The following is a 20647-nucleotide window of genomic DNA, read 5'->3' on the forward strand; positions in this document are numbered from 1 at the left end:
TGGCAGTATGATTGTGTAAGCTAAATTATGGTTTAATTGGCATCTCTGTATAAATCTCATGACTGGAATATTGGTATGGAGGACAGGCAAGGGGGAAAAGGGAGGATGTGTTGCATTATATATCAAGAATGTATAAATGTGTTCTGAGGTCTAGAATGAGGTGAGAGGCAGACCAGAGACTTTCAACTGGGTAGAGATAAAAGAGCAAAAAAATAGGTGATGTCATGGTACGGGTCTACTATAGATCATCAAATCAGGCTGAGGAGGTGTATAAGGCATTTCTAGAACAAGTAACAGAAGTATCCAAAACACAAGACATTGTAGTAATGGGAGCTTTTAACTACCCAGACATCTGTTGGAAAAGTAATATACTAAAAAACAGTATCCAACAAGTTCTTGGAATGTATTGGGAACAACACATTTCAGAAAGTGGAGGAAGTAACCAGTTGGACAACCATTTTAGACTTGATTCTGATGAACAGGAATGAATTGATTGTGAATCTGAAGTGGAAGGCAATTTGGATAAAAATGATCATGAAATGGTAGATTTCATGGTTCAAAGGAAAGGAAGGAGTGAGAACAGCAGAATGACAGTGGACTTCATAAAAGTAGACTTTAATGAACTTTGAGAACTGATAGGCAATGTCTCATGGCAAGAAAATCTAAGGGAAAGAGTAGTGCAGGAGAGAAGGCAGTTATTCAAAGAGGCAATATTAAAGGCACAACAGCAAATTGTTCCAATGCGAAGGAAAGACAGAAAGACTAGCTAGAGGCCAATGTGGCTCCATCAGGAGCTCTTTAGTGCCCTGAAAACCCAAAAGGAATCCTACAAAAAGTGGAAACAGAGACAAATTGCTAGCCCCATGAAATTCTTTTCATTTTTATAATTTTTCATTTTATGTATTTGGAATTTAGTTTCATTTCATTTTATCGTGTGTGTGTGTCGGGGGGGGGCGGATTGCAGAGCGAGCCCACTCTGCATTCATCCTGCTGTGGTGTCTCTTGTCGCACAGGGCTGGGCCCAGCTCCCTGCTCCAAGTGTTGGAATCTGGTACGTGGGGTCACAGCATTGCTCAGGTTTGGCCTGGCTGCCCCTCCAGCATAACAGGGGAGGTGTTCAGGCCAAACCTGAGTGATTGTGCAACCTCGTGCATCAGGGTGCAATTCCACTCCCCCAAGTCTGGCCTGGGTGCCCTCCCAGTCATGACGAAGGGGCAGATTGGTCAATCCTGATCAGCACTGAGACCTCATGTGCCAGGTCACAATTCCCAGAGTGGGGAGCCAGGCCCAGCCCCCCACAGGACAGAAGCCTCAGAAGCCACCACTGTGGGTTAAGATTTTCATTTTTTTTATTTTATAGGTTGTTGTTTGTTTTTTATTTTGCATTTGCAAAAAAAAAAAAGGGGGGGGGGCTCTACAAATTACTATGGGTGAGTACAAAAACAATGATGCAAGCATGTAGGAACAAAACCAGAAAGGTTAAAGCAGAAAGTGAGTTACGCCTAGTACAAGACATAAAAGGCAATGAGAAGAGATTCTGCAAATACATTAGGAGCAAGAGAAAGATGAAGGAAGTGCAGGCCCATGATTTAGCAGGGAAGTAGAGCGAATAATGGGTGTTTGAAGCAAAACAGGCATTAATCTTCACTAATTAGGTAAATTGTGACCAGAACTTAACACAATTTAATATTATTAACAAGGTGAAAGGAACAGAAGGCCAAATAGAAAGAGAACAGGTTAAAGAATATTTTGATAAGTGAAATGTATTCAAGTCGTCAAGGCCTGATGAAAATTTGTCTTAAGGAACTAGCTGAAACAATCTCTGATCCTTTAGCAGTTGTCTTTGGGAACGCATGGAGGATGGGTGACTGGACTGGAGGACAGAGGACTGGAGAAGGGCAAACATAGTACCTATCTTTAAAAAGGGGAACAAAGAGGACTCAGGGAATTATAGAATAGTAATCCTAACTCCGATACCTCGAAAGATGCTGGAACAAATTATTAAACAATCAGTTTGTAAGCACCTAGAGGGTAATAGGGTTATAAGAAATAGCCAGCATGGATTTGTCAAGAACAAATGATGCCAAACTAACATTTTTTTTCTTTGATAGGGTAACTGGCCTCCTGCATAGTGCAGATGCTGTAGATGTGTTATATCTGGATTTTAGCAAGTCTTTTCACACAGTCCCACATGACATTCTCAAAGGCAAACTTGGGAAATATGATTAAGACTAAATTACTATGAGGTGGGTACATAATTGGTTGAAAGACCATACTCAAAAAGTAGTTATCAATGGCTTGCTGTCAAACAGGGAGGACATATTCGATAGGGTTCTGCTGGGGTCAGGTTTGGGTATGGTATAATTAAATATTTTCATTGATGACTTGAATAATGGAGTGGAGAGTGTGCTTATGAAATTTGCAGATAGCACCAATCTGGGAGGGGTTGCAAGCACTGTGGAAGAAAGGATTAGAATTAAAAACTACCTTGATAAATTGGAGAATTGGTCTGAAATCAACCAGATGGAATTAAGTAAAGACAGTTGCAAAGTACTGTGCTTAGGAAGAAAAAAATCAAACACACAACTACAAAATGGGGAATAACTGCTAGGAGGTAGAGCATCTGGAGGGTATAGTGGTTCACAAATGAGCCAACAATGTGATGCAGTTGAGAAAAAGGCTAATATAATTCTGAGGGTATTAAGAGGAGTGACATATGTAAGACATGGGAGGAAATTGTTCTGTTTCACTCAGCACTGGTGAGGCTTCAGCTGAAATATTGTGTCCAATTCTGGGCACCGCACTTCAAGAAAGACTGGAGAGAGTCTAGAGGAGAGCAACAACGATACAAGGATTAGAAAACTTGACCTATGAGGAAATATTTTAAAAAAACTGGGCATGTTTAGTCTTTTAAAAAAAAAATAAGCCTGAGGTTAGACCTGATAAGTCATCAAATATGTTAAGGGTTGTTATAAAGAGGATTGTGATAAATTGTTTTCCATGTCTGCTGAAGGTGAAACAAGAAGTAATCCGCTTCATCTGCAGCAAGGAAGATGTGGCGGAAAGTTTCTAACTCAAGGCATAGTTAGCACTGGGATAGGCTTCCAAAAGAGGTGGTGGAATCCCCAACATTGTTACAGGTTTGCCAAACCCCTGTCAGGGATGGTCTAGGTATACTTGGTCCTGCCTTAGCACAGGGGGCTGGACTAGATGACCTCTTGAGGTCCCTTCCAGCTCTACATTTCTGTGTTTCTTTGTAGATTTGTTTTTTGAGATGTTTACATTTCTTTACATATAAACAGTATTTACTTATTTCTGTATCATTATGTTGGCATGTGTACTGTACACTTGTCATCATGAGAAGTGAATTAAATGTTTGTGAAATAGTTTAAAAATAGGAGACCTTTGCAACCATCAGTGTAATTATACCAGAGTAAATGACACCCTTAATCAAATGGGGATTGTTGGCTCATTTGTAGTCTGCATACTGTGATTTGAATATAAATCCCAATACTGCTTGAAGGCATTGGAGAAGCTGCATGACAGAACTTGGACTCACTAAACCTAGTATTCTTCTTTAGAACAATTGAAGAAATATCTGTGTTGGTTCATCCATCCCTGGCTTGTCTCCTAAGTAGTTGCTGAGGAGGGTTATGAAAGGACAGCGACAATTTGTTTAGGAGGAGATTTTCCAAAGGCACAGAAGGGCATTAGGTGCCTAATTATGCTGTTGAAAATCTCTCCCTTAATATAATATCATAATAGCATATATTCATATAGCAAGTTTGATCCAGAATGATCCCAAAGCTTTTTTATACTTTGTAAAATTTGCTTTAAATCCTACTTATGGAGAGCTTATAATGTCTGAGCAACAGGGGGAAGCTTGTGGCTGTTTGTGGGGTAGTCTGCTCTTCTAATGGACTGTTCTACTAACCAAGAAAAAAATTGCAATAGCCAGGTGGGGAGTCATGCCAAATTTAAGGTAATCTTGGGGCCCCTTTTGGGGGTCTCCCAAATCAGGCACTCTGGAATGTTTCAGATCTAGAATGAGCGAGTTGCGACATACTGTCATGTAAGGATTGCCTTTCTGCATAGAGAAATAAAATAAATGCTAAATAATAAAAAAAAAAAAAATTAAAATCTTATCCCAGCATGCTGTTCCGGTCTTTTACATTCTAAGGCAGTGGTGGGCAACCTGCAGCCCATCAGGGTAATCTGATTGCGGGCCGCGAGACATTTTGCTGATGTTGACCGTCCGGAGGCACGACCCCCCTGCAGCTCCCAGTGGCCGCCGTTCCCAGCCAATGGGAGCTATGGGAAGAGGTTGTCCACCACTGTTCTAAGGTCTTTGGGAAAGGGACCACATCATCTTGTATGTCTGTATGGTGCATAGAACAATGGGCTTTATCTTGATGTACCTTCTGGGTGGTGGTGTAAAATAAACATTAAACAATAATAAATGTCATCACACAGGGCATTCACAACAGCTTTGTACCAGATAATAAGCTTTGTTATCACAGAACCCTTTTTTAAAAGAAGGCTTTGGTAGAAAATTTACCCAGAATTTATGGGTGGGATTTTAAAAAGAATTTAGCATTGGCCTAATTCAGCACCCATTGTAGTTAATGGGAGTTTTACCATTGGCTTCTTTGGGAGCAGAATTAGACAAAAGCTGAGTGCTCTTGAAAATCCTGGCCTATATTTTTAAGAGATTTAATTTTGGAATAACATTTTGCACAATTAGAAGAGGGCTAATTTCCAAGTAGCCTGATATAAATTGTGCGTACTAGAATAGTTTATACATTCTTTTTAAAGAAAACAAAGACATATTCTGAGGTCAAGGTTTTCAATGCTGACCTCTGTGATTTTAGGTAACCCAACTTTAAAAGGCCCTAATTTTCATAATGTTCTGCGCAACCAGTCACTGAAAACCTGGCCCCTTTAAGGTGTCTGAAGTTGGGCACCTCAAATCAGTAGTCAGCTTTGAAATTCTTGGGTTACATATATACTTAACATCTGAGGCCGTGGCTACACTCGAAACTTCAAAGCGCTGCCGCGGGAGCGCTCCCGCAGCAGCGCTTTGAAGTGCGAGTGTGGTTGCTGCAGGTACTCCACCTCCACGAGAGGATTAGCTTACAGCACTGTTTACGCTGGCGTTTTACAGCACTGTAACTTGCTGTGCTCAGGGGGGTGTTTTTTCACACCCCTGAGCGAGAAAGTTGCAGTTCTGTAAAGCGCCAGTGTAGCCATAGCCTAAGAAATTTCTCTATGGGCTGGTTTACACTGAAAACTTACATCAGTATAGCTACATCTCTCAGGGGTGGGATTAACCACAGTGAGGGAGAACCATTGCTGTAGTGAGTGTCTACACTGAAGCACTACAGCGGCGCAGCTGCAGCTGTGCTGATTAGTGTTTAAGGTGTAGACATAGCCTCAGTGAGGAGCTAATACCCCCCTAAGGGCTGCGTGATAGTAGCACATGGTCAGATAGCAGAAATGTGAACAACGTTCAACTTTGTGTGCACTGTAAAAATAGTAAGAGCAATTAAGGAATTAATTCAAAAGTTTCTTCCCTGTAGGCTGATGGCAGTAAATTGCTGATGTGTGTGTATTTATATGGCTCCATCAGTATAGCAACTGAGCTCCTCAGAAACATTAATGACTTTATCCTTACAACAACCCTATGAGGTATGGAAATATTATCTCTGTTTTACAGATTGGGAGCTTAGGCACAGAGAGATTGCCACTTGCCTTTGGTCACACTGGGAATCTGTGGCAGACATAGGTACTGAAGTCTGATATCTTCAAGATCCAGTCTAGTGCCTGGGTCTTTCCCCCTCTCCCCCCTCCCCCATGTGTTACTCCTTCCATTTCTCTCATTGGACTGCTTAGTCAAGAGCAGTTACTTCCTCCCTCACCCTGCTCTCTGTGTGTAGAGAGCTCTGTGCTGCTGGTGTGCATCCTGCTTATATTGTTATAAGGGTGACTACTTCCCACTGCAGTCCATTCCTGCTTTTGTCTGCACTGTGGGATCCCAGAAGAAGTCTGAAGTAACACCTTTGTGTGAAATTTAGCAGGTTTACAGAGTCACTTGCCTCTGGGGAGTAGAAGTAGCAACAAGAGTTTCCATAGATAGGTGGGTGTTGTGGTGCTGGAAGAGTTTGTGGAATGCCAGGAGGATTTGTCATGCCTCTATTAAGTCTACAGGAACGTTGCTATTGACTTCCGTGGGGTCGGGTTTTCACCCAGCGCACACATGGCTTTTCTGGGTTAACAATTTCTGCTCCCCCTGGCCATTATAATTCCCTATGTTCTGGAGATTAAGTTCCCAGAGCATGAACTCTTCATCAGCTATCCTCTCTTTATAGTGATTTTATGGAGCAGTGGAGTGCTTGCAATATGGGGCCAAAAAAGGCATTTCAGTTTGATCAAACTTTTTCCAGTCAACAGAAGGTAGCATGAGAGAGATTGTTCTTTCCTTAAAAATAGAAAACATACATCATACATATGCGTATTGGATATTTAATTATATACAAATATGCATAGAGTGGGTGTGTCTGTGCATATATGGCAGAGAGAGGGTGAATATTGTGGAAGCGCCATTTGCAGATCTACACTTAAATTTAAGTTGAACTTTACATTTTAGTCATCTTCTTTGTTATGTGTGAAAAATAGAACTTTGCCTTCCCAAAACTGTAACACTTCGTGGAATAACTCTTCTGAAACCTTACAAGTAAATCTACTAATATGTTTGATTTAAAATTAAGTTAAAAATGGGTCTTGTAAAAATTTAGCACTAGATGTCAAACATTTGTGGGTGTGTGTGCCTTATTATCTTAGTAACAGGATAACATAGTCTTTAAGCTTCCCTTATTGCTAACTCATTGAAATGTCCTGCATGGGCTACATTTGAAGAACTTTTGTTTTTGGACTGTTTTTTTGGGGGGGAGGAGGGGAATTTTTCTTCATAACTGAAAGTTTCTCTTTCAGCAATGCTGGCTAATTACTTTTCAAAGAATTCTAAAAAGTATCACTGTCTTTCAAATTGCTGCCATTTCCCATTATTCACAGTGAAACTGAAGCCACAGGCTGTCCTTTGCAATAATGGTCTCTGCCTCTTTCACCTGCTCCTCAGAGTGTTTCTCTCCACTAGAGCTGTGCAGGAAGTGGTTTACCTGTCCCATAAAGGTTTTGACAAGTCAAATTTGTTTCCTTCCCAAAACAAGACAAAAAGTTGAAATCACAATTTGTAACTGACCATCAATAAAAAAAAATAAATTGGTCAAAATATTTCGTTTAGGTAATTTTTGAAACATTTCATTTCAATTTCAACCTTTTTTAAAAAAAGGTAACTTTTTTATTAGTATACAAATGAACTAAATTTTCAAAAAGAAAAGTAACTTCAAATAAAAAAATGAAGCTTCTTGTTTAAAAAATGTTGTAACAGGACAGTTAAACATTTTTTTGAAACTTTTCCCCCCCCCCAAAATTTTGAACTGGGAGATTAATCAAAACCAACCCTTTCCTCTGAACAGTTTCAGTTTGGAGGAATCAACATTTTTCAGTAAAAAAATGTTTATTCAGAAAATTCCCAACTAGCTCAACACTCCTCCTCCACACAATGAAGGAGGCTACTCTCTTGCCTGAGTGTAGCTTGGCTTCAGTCTCATATGGTAGGAACATCTCAAGGTATAGAAATCTGGGATCACTGTGACGTACCAGGGTACAATCCAGACCAGTGAGGGCCTGTGTCACCCCTGCCCTGCAACCTTAGGTGCCTTACAATGCCTTACTGGTAATAGCTTCCAGGTGGACCACCCCCGAACAGCCTTCCAGCATGAAGTTCACACCCTTAGTGTCTGTGTGTAACTGCAGCCTGCCAGCCACAATTGGGTTACATGCTGGCTCTTGCCAGTCTGGATAATACTGCAAGGTGACCTCAATGCACTACCAGTCCTGGACTTTCCCCAGTAATGTATGTCTTGTATTGCCCAGCCTTCTCCTGGACAGTCCAAATATATTAAGTTCATTATTCCTTTAAAGAAATAATATACACCAGTTTATCACCGGAAATGGAGTTACGCTGACACTTTGTTAAACACACTGGATTAGATAAAACAATGAAACATTTATTAACTAACTACAAAGAGATGTTAAGTGAGTACAAGCAATGAGGCATAAAAGTCAGAATTCAAAGCAAAGTTCCTCACCACATGCGTCCAGCAGCATTACTGAACAAACTTGCGGGTCAGGACTCCTCTCCCAGAGTCCAAAAGCTGTTATCTTTATCTTCTCAGGTGGAGAGAATGAGATGGGCAGAGAGAAAGAGGAGTGCCTTGGGGTGTTTGCCCCTCCTTTTTATAGTTTCAGTCCCTCTTTGAAAACCTTTTCCGGGTGAGAACCAAGATACAGGGGGTCTGGTGGATGAAGAAGACGTCATGCTGTTTCTTTGCTAAGTTGCAGATCTTTGTAGCTGCCCTCCTTTCTTGCCAAAGAATGGCCACTTGATAGGTGATAGCTTTGTTGACACCTCACTGGGGGCATCATCTTGCCCTTTGTCTTTAAGAAACTGGTTTAGCCACTTCCTAGACTTATCTGGGAAACACACTTCAATCATGATTTCAGCTTATGTTGCTACATGCATTGTAGCATGATATTACTGATTAGCAAATTGATATTTCAAATGATATCTCACAAGACATGTCATGTACAAAGATTATTACAGTAGTGTGTAGGATGTGAATACAAGGGCGCATTCCATCACAATCAAAAACACTTAAATGCCGTAATCATAATTATACAGTTATTGCATGGTGTCACTATAGAGCTGAGTTAAGGTTGTTGAGGTTCTTTAACTGTGTATTTGCATATCTTACTATGTTGGATTTATTTTAAATTTAACCTTACCTGAAGTTCCTGGGTGCATTTACTCTCAGCCCTAACTCCATTTTATCCTAATTTTTGTCTGTGAATTTTAAGGAGCACTATATCTTGTTACATCATATCCAATTTGTATCACCAAGGAGTAACAGTATAATATTAACTGACTGTTAGAGAATGTGAAGATTCCTATCAGTCTGTACAGAATATTCCCAATATGCATTTAACAGGGAGACTTACTGTAGGTCTGTCTCTTTTCTGCTACATGAATTTATTAGAATCCTTGAGGTCAAGGTCAGAAGGGACCCGCAGATCATTTAATCTGACCTCCTGTATATCAGAGGCCACCAACACCAACCACACTACACCCAACAACCAAGCTTTACTGTGGTATCACCAATGATTTTGCAAGATCCTCTTTTAAATTGTATTTTTAAAATAAATAAAACACTGACATATTATTAAAGCAAAATCTTGTAAATGTTGTATTGTAGCCAAACTTGACTTGACAAAACAAAACCAGAAATCTGCAAAGCAAGCCCAAATGTTATTTATTATATACTGTGTCACAGTCAATTGTTTGATATGGCAACATTACTTCTGATCTTCTGCATACAGCAGCATTCTGACAGTTACTTGGTAGATAATGTTTTCACCCCTCAGCTCACAGAGAGCCGAGAAGCCACTTACCTTGTTCATGTTCACAAGTTGCTTAACAGAGGCTTGGAATGTTTTTTAAAATATATGTTTGGTTACACAGATTGAACAAGAGAAATGTAATGGAAATTGGACTTGCAAAGCATGACAACTCCCTATTTTGTTCCAATTTACATTAAAATTCATTTTTATTTCCCGTATGTGGTTTAGCATTATTTTTCCTCTTAAGTAGTAACAAAGAAAGATGACTCAAGTCAACATCTGTTGTTTAGTTGACACTTTCATTGCCTCTTCTATGTTACATAGATTTGAAAGAACTGATGTCACTTTGTGCATCTGATGCGCCAACCATATATTGGAATGTGGGTGCCTATTTCCATACTGTGATGAGTATGTCCACAGACCCATAATTGATAAAATGTTACACTCGGTCCCAGGTAGGGAGGTAGTTTGAAGTGCTTTCCTCAACTATCCTTGGCATATTCTATTTTTTGAAAACTCCATTTTTACTAGGATTTTCCCTTTTTAAAATAAATAATCTAGGAACTGGTATAACTGTTAATTTATCAGTGAACAAGTTACACTGTCTTGCAACCTCCTAATCTGTACTCTTCCTCCATTTTCAATAAGTGCTAGGATATGTTGAGTTGCTGTTCTGATGACCGGGAGATCGCTGAGCAATGTTTGGTCGCTAAGTTGATGGCATTCGTCATGAATTCTGACTTAACAGAGTGGGCCCTGTGAAGGCTGCCATCTTCCACACCGATATGGAGCAGATGCAGCCGCATGCGACTTGTGGATACCCAGCTGAATACAGTGATGCGGTTCATTACGGGAACCTTTTAAGTCATCTCCAACACCATGGCTACCTGTTCTGTCTAACATCGCTCCCCCATTGATACACCGAAGTGTTGCGACATTCCGCAAAGCTCAGTGAATCCAGGAAAACAAATGTCTTCCTATTCACCAAGACTTTGACAGTGCCCTCCCCCCCCACGTCTTAAGTCCTGCAAGCCTTTCTGGGAACATTAGTTTAGCCTCATACAATCAGGCTATGACCAGAAGGAGGCTTGGAAAGCAGATTGGGCTAAACAAGACTTAAAAAATAAGCACCTTGTGGCGGATCCCATGCAGAACGTTCCTGGGTTTGACCTTCCCCAGTCATCTTGGTCAACTCTGAACCGAATTCGAACCAACCACGGTAGATGTGGGTATCTAATGCACAAATGGAAAATCAAGGACTCCCCGGTGTGCAAGTCTGATTCCCCACAACAGACCATTGAACATATCACTACCTACTGCCCAATTTATAAATATGAAGGAGGCATTACTGCAATAAATTCTGCTACTCCTGATGTAGCTATATGGCTCCGATCAACTTCAGGTGAAATTGTAGTTGCTCTATACCAGCCATATGAAAGAAGTAGTAAATGCTAGTAGAGCATTTTGGTTGCAACTCCTAGACCCTTGTGAGCTTAGACAGTTCCTGTGAACTTTCCTCTACTACAAGTCACTAAGTGAGAATCTGTTAATGGCATCTGGAGGACTGGAAGTTCTATTGGCATTCTTAAATTGTAATCTTGTTGGGTCAGGGACCCTCTTTTTGTTATATGCGGGTGCAGTACCTATCATAAGAGGGCCTTCATCCTTGGTTAGTGGCTTCTAGGTGTCACCATAATACAGACGACAATCTGCTTATGTAGCTACCGGACCTGCTGATTGTAACATCAGTTTGAAGTCTCTAGCTCCTTTTGGATACTCAAATATACACTGAAAAAGGCTCACTTAGAGCTGGGCAGAAGACTATGCTCCATTCTATCAGACATAGATATGTCTATGGTAATCCCATATACTTGTCACCTCCACGGATGCTTATATAGTAACTCATGATGGATCTATATCCAAAGCCCATTGAAGTAATTAGAGAGATTCCCAGTGTTTTCAAATGGGCTTTGCATCACGCCCTATGTCTAGGAATGAATCCACACACCTTGAAAAAACTTTAACTAGTACAAAATGTGGCATTCCATTTACTTAGTAACACTACCATGGTGAACATATCACCCTGGTGCTCTGGTTGTCCTCTAAATACAGAGTTCAATTTAATCTCTGATCTGAAATTCGAAGACTGTGATTTAGTATGCTGGATTGCCCTTGGATGCAGACTTTGATAACATTCATATCTGTTCTTCATGGCCAAATACCATTTTGAGCTGCAGCAAAAGGCTCTCTTCTTCACTGAGTCACTCTCTCTTTCCAAATGGAGATATAAACAGTTCAAGAAGCTGACTTGTGAGAGAGTAGACTCAACCATGTCTCAGAGGTGCTGTCATCTTTTATCAGTGTTATGGCAGCAAGGGCAGTTGTCTCTGGCACTGAAGCTTGCTAGCATGTATGGCTGCATGTTTCAGGCCTCCATTAGGATATTCATCAGAAGCTTGAGGACCTGCCATAGGATGGAGAGATTCTCTTTGGAGGCAAGGGTGGAAATGGAGGAGGTTCTCATGAAGGCCTAGGTCACCCTTTGTTCACTTCCAGGTCTATAGGCTGAACTATCTTTCCCGTGTGTATATATAGAGAGAGGCAAATTCACTGGCCAGGAAGCCAACTTACACTTTTAATGGGATTCCAGGGTTCCCACTATATCAGACTGAAAGCATTCTTCCTCCTTTCCAGCAAAAGCCTTCCTGCAAGGGAGGCTTCCCCCCACTCCCCTCCTAGCCTTGAAATCTGAGTGGCCCTGGTTATCTTGGGCATCTGGGTACTCTGTATTAGTCAGTGAAGTTACAAAAACAGAGAAATTTCTCCTAGTCACAGCTTGCCACTTCAGGAATGCTGTTGAGTTCAGCAATATCAGGAGGAGACAGTATAGAAAATTCACTGCATCCTCAAAAAGAATGCTAGTAAGATAGTGACACCAGGCCTAAGAAGGGGGAGGAGTTATCTTTTTTTTTTGTACTCCCTCATATTCAAAAGGAGAGAGAGGCTCTGTCCTATCCAATACTGTGCATTGGAACTCCTTAATTTTTACTGTGTGAAACCTCTTTCTCCTTTCATAGCCTTGGAGTTCAGGGTTTCTTTCCCATGTTTCTGAAGGAGAGAGAGAGGTAGGCTGGCCAGGATAGTCCCTGTTCTTTATTTCCCATACATTTCAAATGGCTGCTTTGCTGCAGGAAAGAAAAGAGGCTAGGGAAGCTCCATCTCAAAGCTGGATGGAGTTAGACGTTAAAGCATTGGCCGTAGCTTTGGTAGCTACTCTCAAAATGCGGTCTGAGGAAAAGTATAGAGCTGTAAAAGCAGCAGTAAGTAAAGAAATATGGTACATTGAACCTCATTTTCAAAATCACAGTGCAGTGAGCACAATAGTGTAGTACAGCCTTTCTCAAACTGGGGTCTGCGGACCCCTGGGGCTCCCCAAGGGTACTCCAGAGGGTCCACGAACCCCATTGATCAACTCCTTCCCCCTTCCTCCCTCAACTCTTCTCCCTCCCTCCCTGCACCTCCTTCATGCTGGGGAAGCTGGGAGGGAGGGGGAGGAGCAGGGACTCTGGGTCCGTGCCACTCCCGGAAGCAGCCAGCATGTCCATGCGGCCCGGGGGAGGGGAAAGGGGACCTCTGCATGCTGCCTTTGGCCCGAGTGCTGACTCCGCAGCTCCCATTGGCCGGGAACTGTGGCCAATGGGAGCTGTGGGGACAGTGTCTGCAGGCAGAGGCATGCGTGGAGACCCCCTGACCCTCCCCCTGCCTAGGAGCCACTGCCAGAGGGATATGCCGGTCACTTTCGGGAGCCACTCAAGGTAAGCGCCGTCCCCCTCACCCCCTCCCGCCCCCCCACCCTGCCCCAGCCCAGAGCCCGCACCCGAACTCCCTCCCAGAGCCTGCACTCCTCACTCCGTCCTGCACCCAAATTCCCTCCCAGAGCCCACACCCCCTCCTGCACCCCAGATCCCTAGGGGGCCCCAGCCTGGTGAAAGTGAGTGAGGGTGGGGGAGAGCGAGTACGGGGGGGATGGAGTGAGTGGGAGCATCGCCTTGGGGAAGAGGGCGGAGCGGCTCGGCTTGGGTGTCCCCGAAAAATTTTAAATCAAAATTGAGGTCCTTGGGTTGCTAAAGTTAGAGAACTGCTGGTGTAGTACTTAGACACTGGAAATGATGGTCCGGTTTAACTTGCGTCTTCTCTGTATACATCCATAGGGCATTTAAAAATCGGTATTCTCATAAATGCAAATGTCTATTGGCTCCATTTCATACATTGTCCTTGGTTATGAAATTTACAGAAAAGATGTAGACTAAGTCAGTTGTAACATTTTCAAATAATGTATTTTATGGTACAGTGCACACAACTAACAAATAGACGTCACTGTTTGCTTATACTACAGTTGTATATGTGAAGAATACCAATCACTTTTAGTTTTAATATAACTAAAGGAAATTTATGTGAAATTTTATTTTAAGAATCACAACCAGTATAATTCTATTTAAAAGTAAAATTAAATATTGCTCAGTGTATCAAATTTGGAAAGTATTGCAGAACAATGAAGAAGGTTAATACATTGCTTAATTTAGCAAAATGGCCTTCCAGAAAAAAATAATAAGCTTGTCAAAAATAAATAAAATTGAGTTATGATTCCACTGTTTTGCTGAATTTCGTATTATCTGCAGTTTAGTTTTACATATTGTTTATCTCAAATGTGCTTCGTTCTCTAACCAATGGATAGGGTGACCCGGTGTCCGGTTTTTGACCGTAACACCCGGTCGAAAAGAGATTCTGGCGTCTCTGGTGCTGACCGGGCCATGGACAGTCTGGTTGGCGACACTGTGCAGAGGGGCTGGCAGGCTCCCTGCTAGGCTCTGCATGGCTCGTGGGAAGCAGCTGGCATGTCTCCTCCTCCGGCTCCTATGCGTAGGGGCAGCCAGGGGGCTCCTCACACTGTCCCCACCCCAAGCACCGCCCCCACCACGGTTCCCGGCCAATGGGAACTGCAGGGGCAGCGCTTGCGGATGGGCAGCGTGCAGAGCTGCCTGGCCGCGCCTCTGCGTAGGAGCCAGATGGGGGACATGCTGCTGCCGGAGCCCTCACCCCCACCCGCACACCAACCCCCTGAGCCAGCCCGCGGAAAATGAGCGGGTGAATGAGAGTGGGGAGAGTGAGTGAGTGAGAGAGAGGGGGGATGAAGTGAGTGGAGGTGGTGCCTCGGAGAAGGGGTGGGGCCTGGGAGGGGCAGGACAAGGGTGTTTGGTTTTGTGCGAGAAGAAAGTTGGCAACCTTACTAATGGAAGTTGGTCCAATAAAATATATTCTCCCACCCACTTTGTCTCTCTAACATAGGAATTAATTTTACATATTTTTATATAACTGGTTTGAAAACATAAAGAATTAAAGGAAAACTATCTGTAAAAAGGAAGCCAAAAATACATCCAGTATACTGACTTGTACAGCAAAATCTTTCTCTGAATGACAGATATATTAAATTTTAATGTGGTTGTAAGGTCAAAACAATCTTTTGATTAGTACCAATTTGAGAAGTCTTAAAATCTCTGTTAATTATATTTTTATTCTCATTTTAAACAATAGTAATAGAAACTAAGTATGTATTTAATTATAAGTAATAAAAATGCAAAACTTGTTCCCAAATCACTACAGTCAAAAACCTGCAAGCAGATTGTAAAAGGTGATAAACTGCACTTTGGTTTAGCCTTAGGTGTTAAGCATCATGAACTGTTGTAGTCTTCTTACTATAGTTAACAGTGCATCCTTTAAAAAGAACTAGTAATTATATATATAAAGAGAGAGAGACCCCCCCAACACTATATATATGGGGGGGGGGGAGAGAGAGACTATATTGGCAGATTGATTGATATAGAGCTAAGTAATGTTTTAGTGCTGGGTCAGAATAAGACACAACAGTAAAATCAAGATCCTTTGGAGTCAAGTCACAGAGTTCTTGTTATAGTACCCTTTTGCCTACGCATTACAGTATATTGCTTTTTTTATTTAATTTTAAAGATTGCTTGATGGTTCACCAGCCATCCCTCGATTTTGCCTATTTGTCCATGTCCTGTGAGCAGGCCAGGTATTGAAATAGGAGACTTGTGCTGCCCTAAGCACTCAGATCACACTTTTCTATACTTCAATAATCTGCTACTCAGAACCACGGAAATAATGAGTACAGTGCGAGGGATGGCACAGCATTAACTGGCTGTCATCACATGAACATGTGTAACTCAAAATAAATATTGTAAATCTCTTTTAGGTCTACCAGTCTGGACAGCAGTCCTTTCATTGTTTGCACTCATAGGATTAAGATATCTTTTGGATGGAACATAATAGCGGCCCATGTTTTACATATAACAAAACCCAGACAAATAGGCTAGCAGTTTTGAAATCTGTTTTTTTAAATGAAAACCTGGGTCTTCATTGGCAGCATAAATGCCCTCAATAATATAGATGGGAAACAAGGTAAGAAAGCCATAGGGCAGAATTTGTGAGTGAAATGTAAGCTAAATGTTTTGGTATAACAAAAGGGAGCCCTTCCCCCATAATACTCTTGTATTTGGAAATGAAGTTTAAAATGAATTCTTTTTGATTTGAAAATATAACAGGTGATTTTTATTTTTTTTTTGATGATACGGTTTTTTTTTTTTTTTCTTTTTTTTTTTTTGAATGAAGCACTAGATAGTGGGTTATTGTAATATCTTTGTGGTCCCAATCACACTTGCCCCCAAACTAGACATAATTAAACAATTTCACTTGATATCTGTGGTGGCAAGATTGTGAATTACTGCAGGTTCTGTTAAGAAAAAACGTATAGTTAAAGTACAATTTCTGTACCTTCTCATAATCTTTTTGGTTATACTTTCTCACAAAAGGGTTAAAGTTGTTCCTGAATCTGTGGTATAGGTGCACTGTAGTAATATGTACACCGCTACCTCAATATAACGCGACCCGATATAACACGAATTCGGATATAACGCGGTAAAGCAGTGCTCCGGGGGGGCGGGGCTGTGCACTCCGGTGGATCAAAGCAAGTTCAATATAACGCGGTTTCACCTATAACACGGTAAGATTTTTTGGCTCCTGAGGACAGCGTTATATCGAGGTAGCGGTGTATATAATCTTTTTTCATGTGTGTCACAAGTTGATATCTAGATTGTTCAGCCATCTAACTGCTGCCTCATCAAGGGTAGCAAGGTGTTGCAATCTTCTGACTCTGCACTTCTAATTGTTTGACGGTCTGCAGCGCTGCTCCATAGTCATGCTGTGAAAACTGGGCCAAGCATTTCTACATTGTGGCTGCCATTCTTGCCCTTCCCATCAGCTGCCTGTTAATTCTGGTCCAGGATCTGTGTTCCAGATTGCAAAAGGTGATGTGAGTTAGGGATTCTGAAATTCATCAGCATACCTGTCTCTCTATCCCAGAGTTGCTGCCACTCTGTGAGGACATAGCTGTTGGCCCTGATGTTCTGTTGTTCATCCGAGATTGGCACTAGGCCATTAGCACTGGACATGAATGTTTGTCGCAAAAGGATGTTTCGAATTCAGTTGTGGCAAGTCAGCAGGAACTGCAAATGTCGGTGTTTTCTTGTGGAGGTGGCCAGATCTTACAGGAAGTGTGTATTGCTTATTTGCCCCCATTGGAACCATTGTTAGCCTTTCATGTAGCAGGCTGTTTTCATCTGTCATAGCCCTTCATGCTGTTTTAAGGGAAACAGCATCTCATCGAAGTTCTGAGGAAGATATGAGTCAACTCGTATACATTTTATGTTAATGTGTGGCTAAGACAATCACTAATGGCATGGGTGGCTGTATTCAGTTCCATATCAAGACGCATATGCCAACTTCTGTCCCAAACTGTTCCACAATATTGCATTGGAGCAAATACCAGTATTAGGATTGAGGTTTGTAAAACGCTTGCCTGTGCTCCCCAGGATGTCCCGGCTAGCTTCTGGATCAAGGAAGTGTGGGAGGTGATCTTTTTCTTCACTTATTCTAATAGGACCAATAAGTTAGAGTGCGGTCCAGTTTCACTCCTAAGTAAGTGTCAGCTGGCTGGAATGGGAGTGAACATTCTCAACACAGCCTGTATGGGTTGGATGGCTGGGCAGTTCTTCAGATAGAAGGTTGTGGCCACTGTTTTGGACTCACTTAACGTAAGTCTCTGCTGAGGAAGGCAAGTGGCCAGAGCATTCATGTCCTGGATGAGTGACTCTTCAGTATTGTGTGGTTGTTTACTACATCAACAAGTTATATGTTATCTACATATATGCACTTATCAGCTTTAGTTGTTGTTAGGTCATAAATGCATATGTTGAAAAGGAGAAGAGGTGGAACAGGTTCTTGCGTTATGAAGATGCCTAAGTTGGCTGACTGTCTCCAGTTTGCAAAATGAAGCTTTGTTTCGTTATCATTTCTATAATGAACCACACCATGGTATTGCAAGAAATAGTCTGCAACAACTTGCTGGCCAACAGTATCATATGGCAGTGACAGATCAACCAGAATGGCGACAACTTTCTTGACCTTCTCGAAGGCATCTTCGATGTCTTGTGTTAGGCAAATGACTTGATCTTGGTTATGCAGTCCTTGTCTGAAGCTAGACTGAATGAAGGGCAGTTGTGGTTCAGTAGCCTTATTGATCTGCATCAGAGACAGTCTCTCAATAGCTTGTATGTGACATAAAGGAGATAGGTGGTTCCATAGCTCTTGGGGTTTTCCAGGGGTTTTCCTGGTTTCAGAATGTCTACGAACTTTGCCCTGCACCAGATTTATGGGATGCAATTATCCTGGAGACATTGGTTGAGGAACCAAAGCAGCCAGCTTTTGGTCCTAGGTGAAGTAGAAACTCCATATTTATATAATCCAGGCCTGGAGCCTTTACTGTTTTCATAAGGTTTATGGGCTAGTCCCTCTTTGTCTGAAAAAGGAACCCTCGAGTTTGAATCCACACTAGGAGCCTCCCACCTCTCTGTAGTCTCAGTTTTGTCTGCACAGCTGAAAGATTTACCCAAGTTCTGTATATGACCATTAGCCACCAGCTGGGTGTGATGATTGTGGTGACTGGAAACTCTCTCTTTTTTGCTGAGGCTGGAATCTCCAGAAAGTCTTTTGATGGTCTGCTACGTTTTTTGGCTAGAACGAGTAAAGTCCGTCTTTGTGACTTTCTCTCACTATCAATCATGCCTGGTTTGAGCCAGTAATGGATTGAGTTCCTTGCTCTTAGTAACAGCAGATTTGAATTCCTGGTAGAGATTAATTACCGTTGGCCACACAGGAACATACTGTCAGTGATAGCTTCTAGGGCAGAGGTTCCCAAAGTTTGTTTTGCTGCGCCCCTTTGGGAGATTCATATCCCATGTGCACCCCCCTCTTTCTAAGAGACAGTATGTCCATGGATGTGTGGGGTCCAGGTCTAGTGCTCCATGCATGCAATAATCCCTTGCCTAGGACTTTCTTCAGGTGGGTGGCCCCATCAGAATGCAGTCTGGCTATGCCCCCCCTTCTTGTGCCCTTGCCCCTGTGAACCTCAGAATCACTCACAGGTTGCAAGCTCCTCTGGCCCTGATGTTATCCCTGGCACACACGCACAAGAGCCTGTGCAGGCAGGGAGGAACTAGCTCCCAAGGCAGAGCATGCGTATCAGCCTCTAAGAGGCCAGCAAGCTGGAAAGCCCCCCTCCACACATACACTTCTTACATAGGGAGAGGCCATGCCCCTCACTCCTCGTCTCTCTTTCCTTCTTGTTCTTCTGGCCTCACAGCAGGAGCTGGAGCAGGAGACTCAACTAGTGAGAGGAATTCTTATTTTATCAACAATATTTTGAAGAAACAAGAAAAAATTCTTAACCAGTCAGGTCTTTGCACCCCCCTCTACCCTCGATAACCTCATAGTTCCCCTTGCCCTCCAGCTTGAAAACCAGTGCTCTAGGGATCAATTTTTTTAGCAGCTGCCTGAACTAATTTGCAGAAGTTTGGTAGGAGTTGTTTAATATTGCCTGGACATGTGAAGTTCATGGCCAGTTCACTGACTGACATCTCTAGTTCTGCTTGAAAGACCTCCCACTGAGCTTTCCGATAATTCCACTGGGCCTTCTGTAAGCTGTTTTGTTGTTGATATCCACAGGCCCGTGGTGATCAAAGAGAGCCCATGCTGAGACTTTGGGAAAGCTTCAAGCACCTTCCACATTTGACCACTGGAACCAGTTGCCTGGAAGATGAAAAGACAATGGTGGATGAAGAGCCTGTTACCCATCTGCTACTGTGAAAGCTTGGCATTTGCTTTGGATCATAGAGGAGTTGTAGGTCAGCGACTGAAGTTCACTCCATGAATCACTCTCCGTCTGCGTTGTTGTCAGGGTATCATAGATTGCCGTAGTGGGAATTGAAGTCACCACAGTAGATGGAAGATCCTAGAAGGGTGGGCAGAGCAGGGTTTGGCTAGTTAACTGATGGAGGGTTGTAGACATTAATCAGCATACGTTTGTTTATCTTTATTGCCTGCCATTCTACGAAGTCATTTGGACCAGATGTCTAGAACTCTGCAGGAGACGCAAACCACTGCATGGAAGGGACTCCTGTTTGGGAGCGTGCAAGCCTCTTGCGAACACTAGCACGACCAGGGACTGCTGCTGGTGAGCCTAGTGCCGGCCCCAGTGGGCAGGGCTGGGGTGATACAGCCACACCAGAGGAGCTGCCTGAGCTGGGCGCTGGCTCCTGTGAGCGGCGGCCCGACATGCTGCTGCTTTTGCCACTGTGATTCCTGATAGAGCCCTGCAGCTTCACAGATATCCGCTTTATATCCGTGGATATCCGCACCTGCGAATATAAATTTGTATCTGCGGAGGGCTCTACAGATGTTGACATAGTGACAGCCCTTCTCTAAGATGGCATCCCAGATTGCTTGTGATGGTGATGACCCATGATGGTGTTGTCTGCAGCTGGAAGCTGCACATCTCCTGAAGCAAGATAATGTGTGTTTCGGTGTTTGTAACTAAGTGGAGAAGGATAGCTCTTTTCACTGCTGATAGCTCCTCGGTATTAAAATGCAACATCTTTAGAAACAGCCCTATGTCTAGGGTTTCTGGTGCTGGCCCTGAAAAGGGCCCCATTAGAGG

General features: G+C 42.6%; 1 protein-coding gene across 4 annotated transcripts in view; it reads left to right on the forward strand.

The window, feature by feature from the left end:
- The window catches only part of HIVEP1 (human immunodeficiency virus type I enhancer binding protein 1), a 169786-nt gene that overhangs the window by 58080 nt on the left and 91059 nt on the right, over nt 1-20647 (forward strand). For 3 of the 4 annotated variants that reach the window (XM_024199146.2, XM_026660175.1, XM_026660182.1), the window contains one exon: nt 19657-19835. The exons of the other annotated variant lie outside the window; for it this stretch is intronic. In XM_024199146.2, coding sequence (XP_024054914.2) covers nt 19748-19835 — 88 coding nt within the window. In that variant the 5' untranslated portion in view covers nt 19657-19747. The remainder of the gene's footprint in view (nt 1-19656; nt 19836-20647) is intronic. 4 annotated transcript variants of the gene reach the window in all.

The sequence above is a fragment of the Terrapene carolina genome, unplaced genomic scaffold (genome assembly GCF_002925995.2).
Source record: "Terrapene carolina triunguis isolate 2854851 unplaced genomic scaffold, T_m_triunguis-2.0 Scaffold58, whole genome shotgun sequence".
Taxonomy (NCBI): Eukaryota; Metazoa; Chordata; order Testudines; family Emydidae; genus Terrapene; species Terrapene triunguis.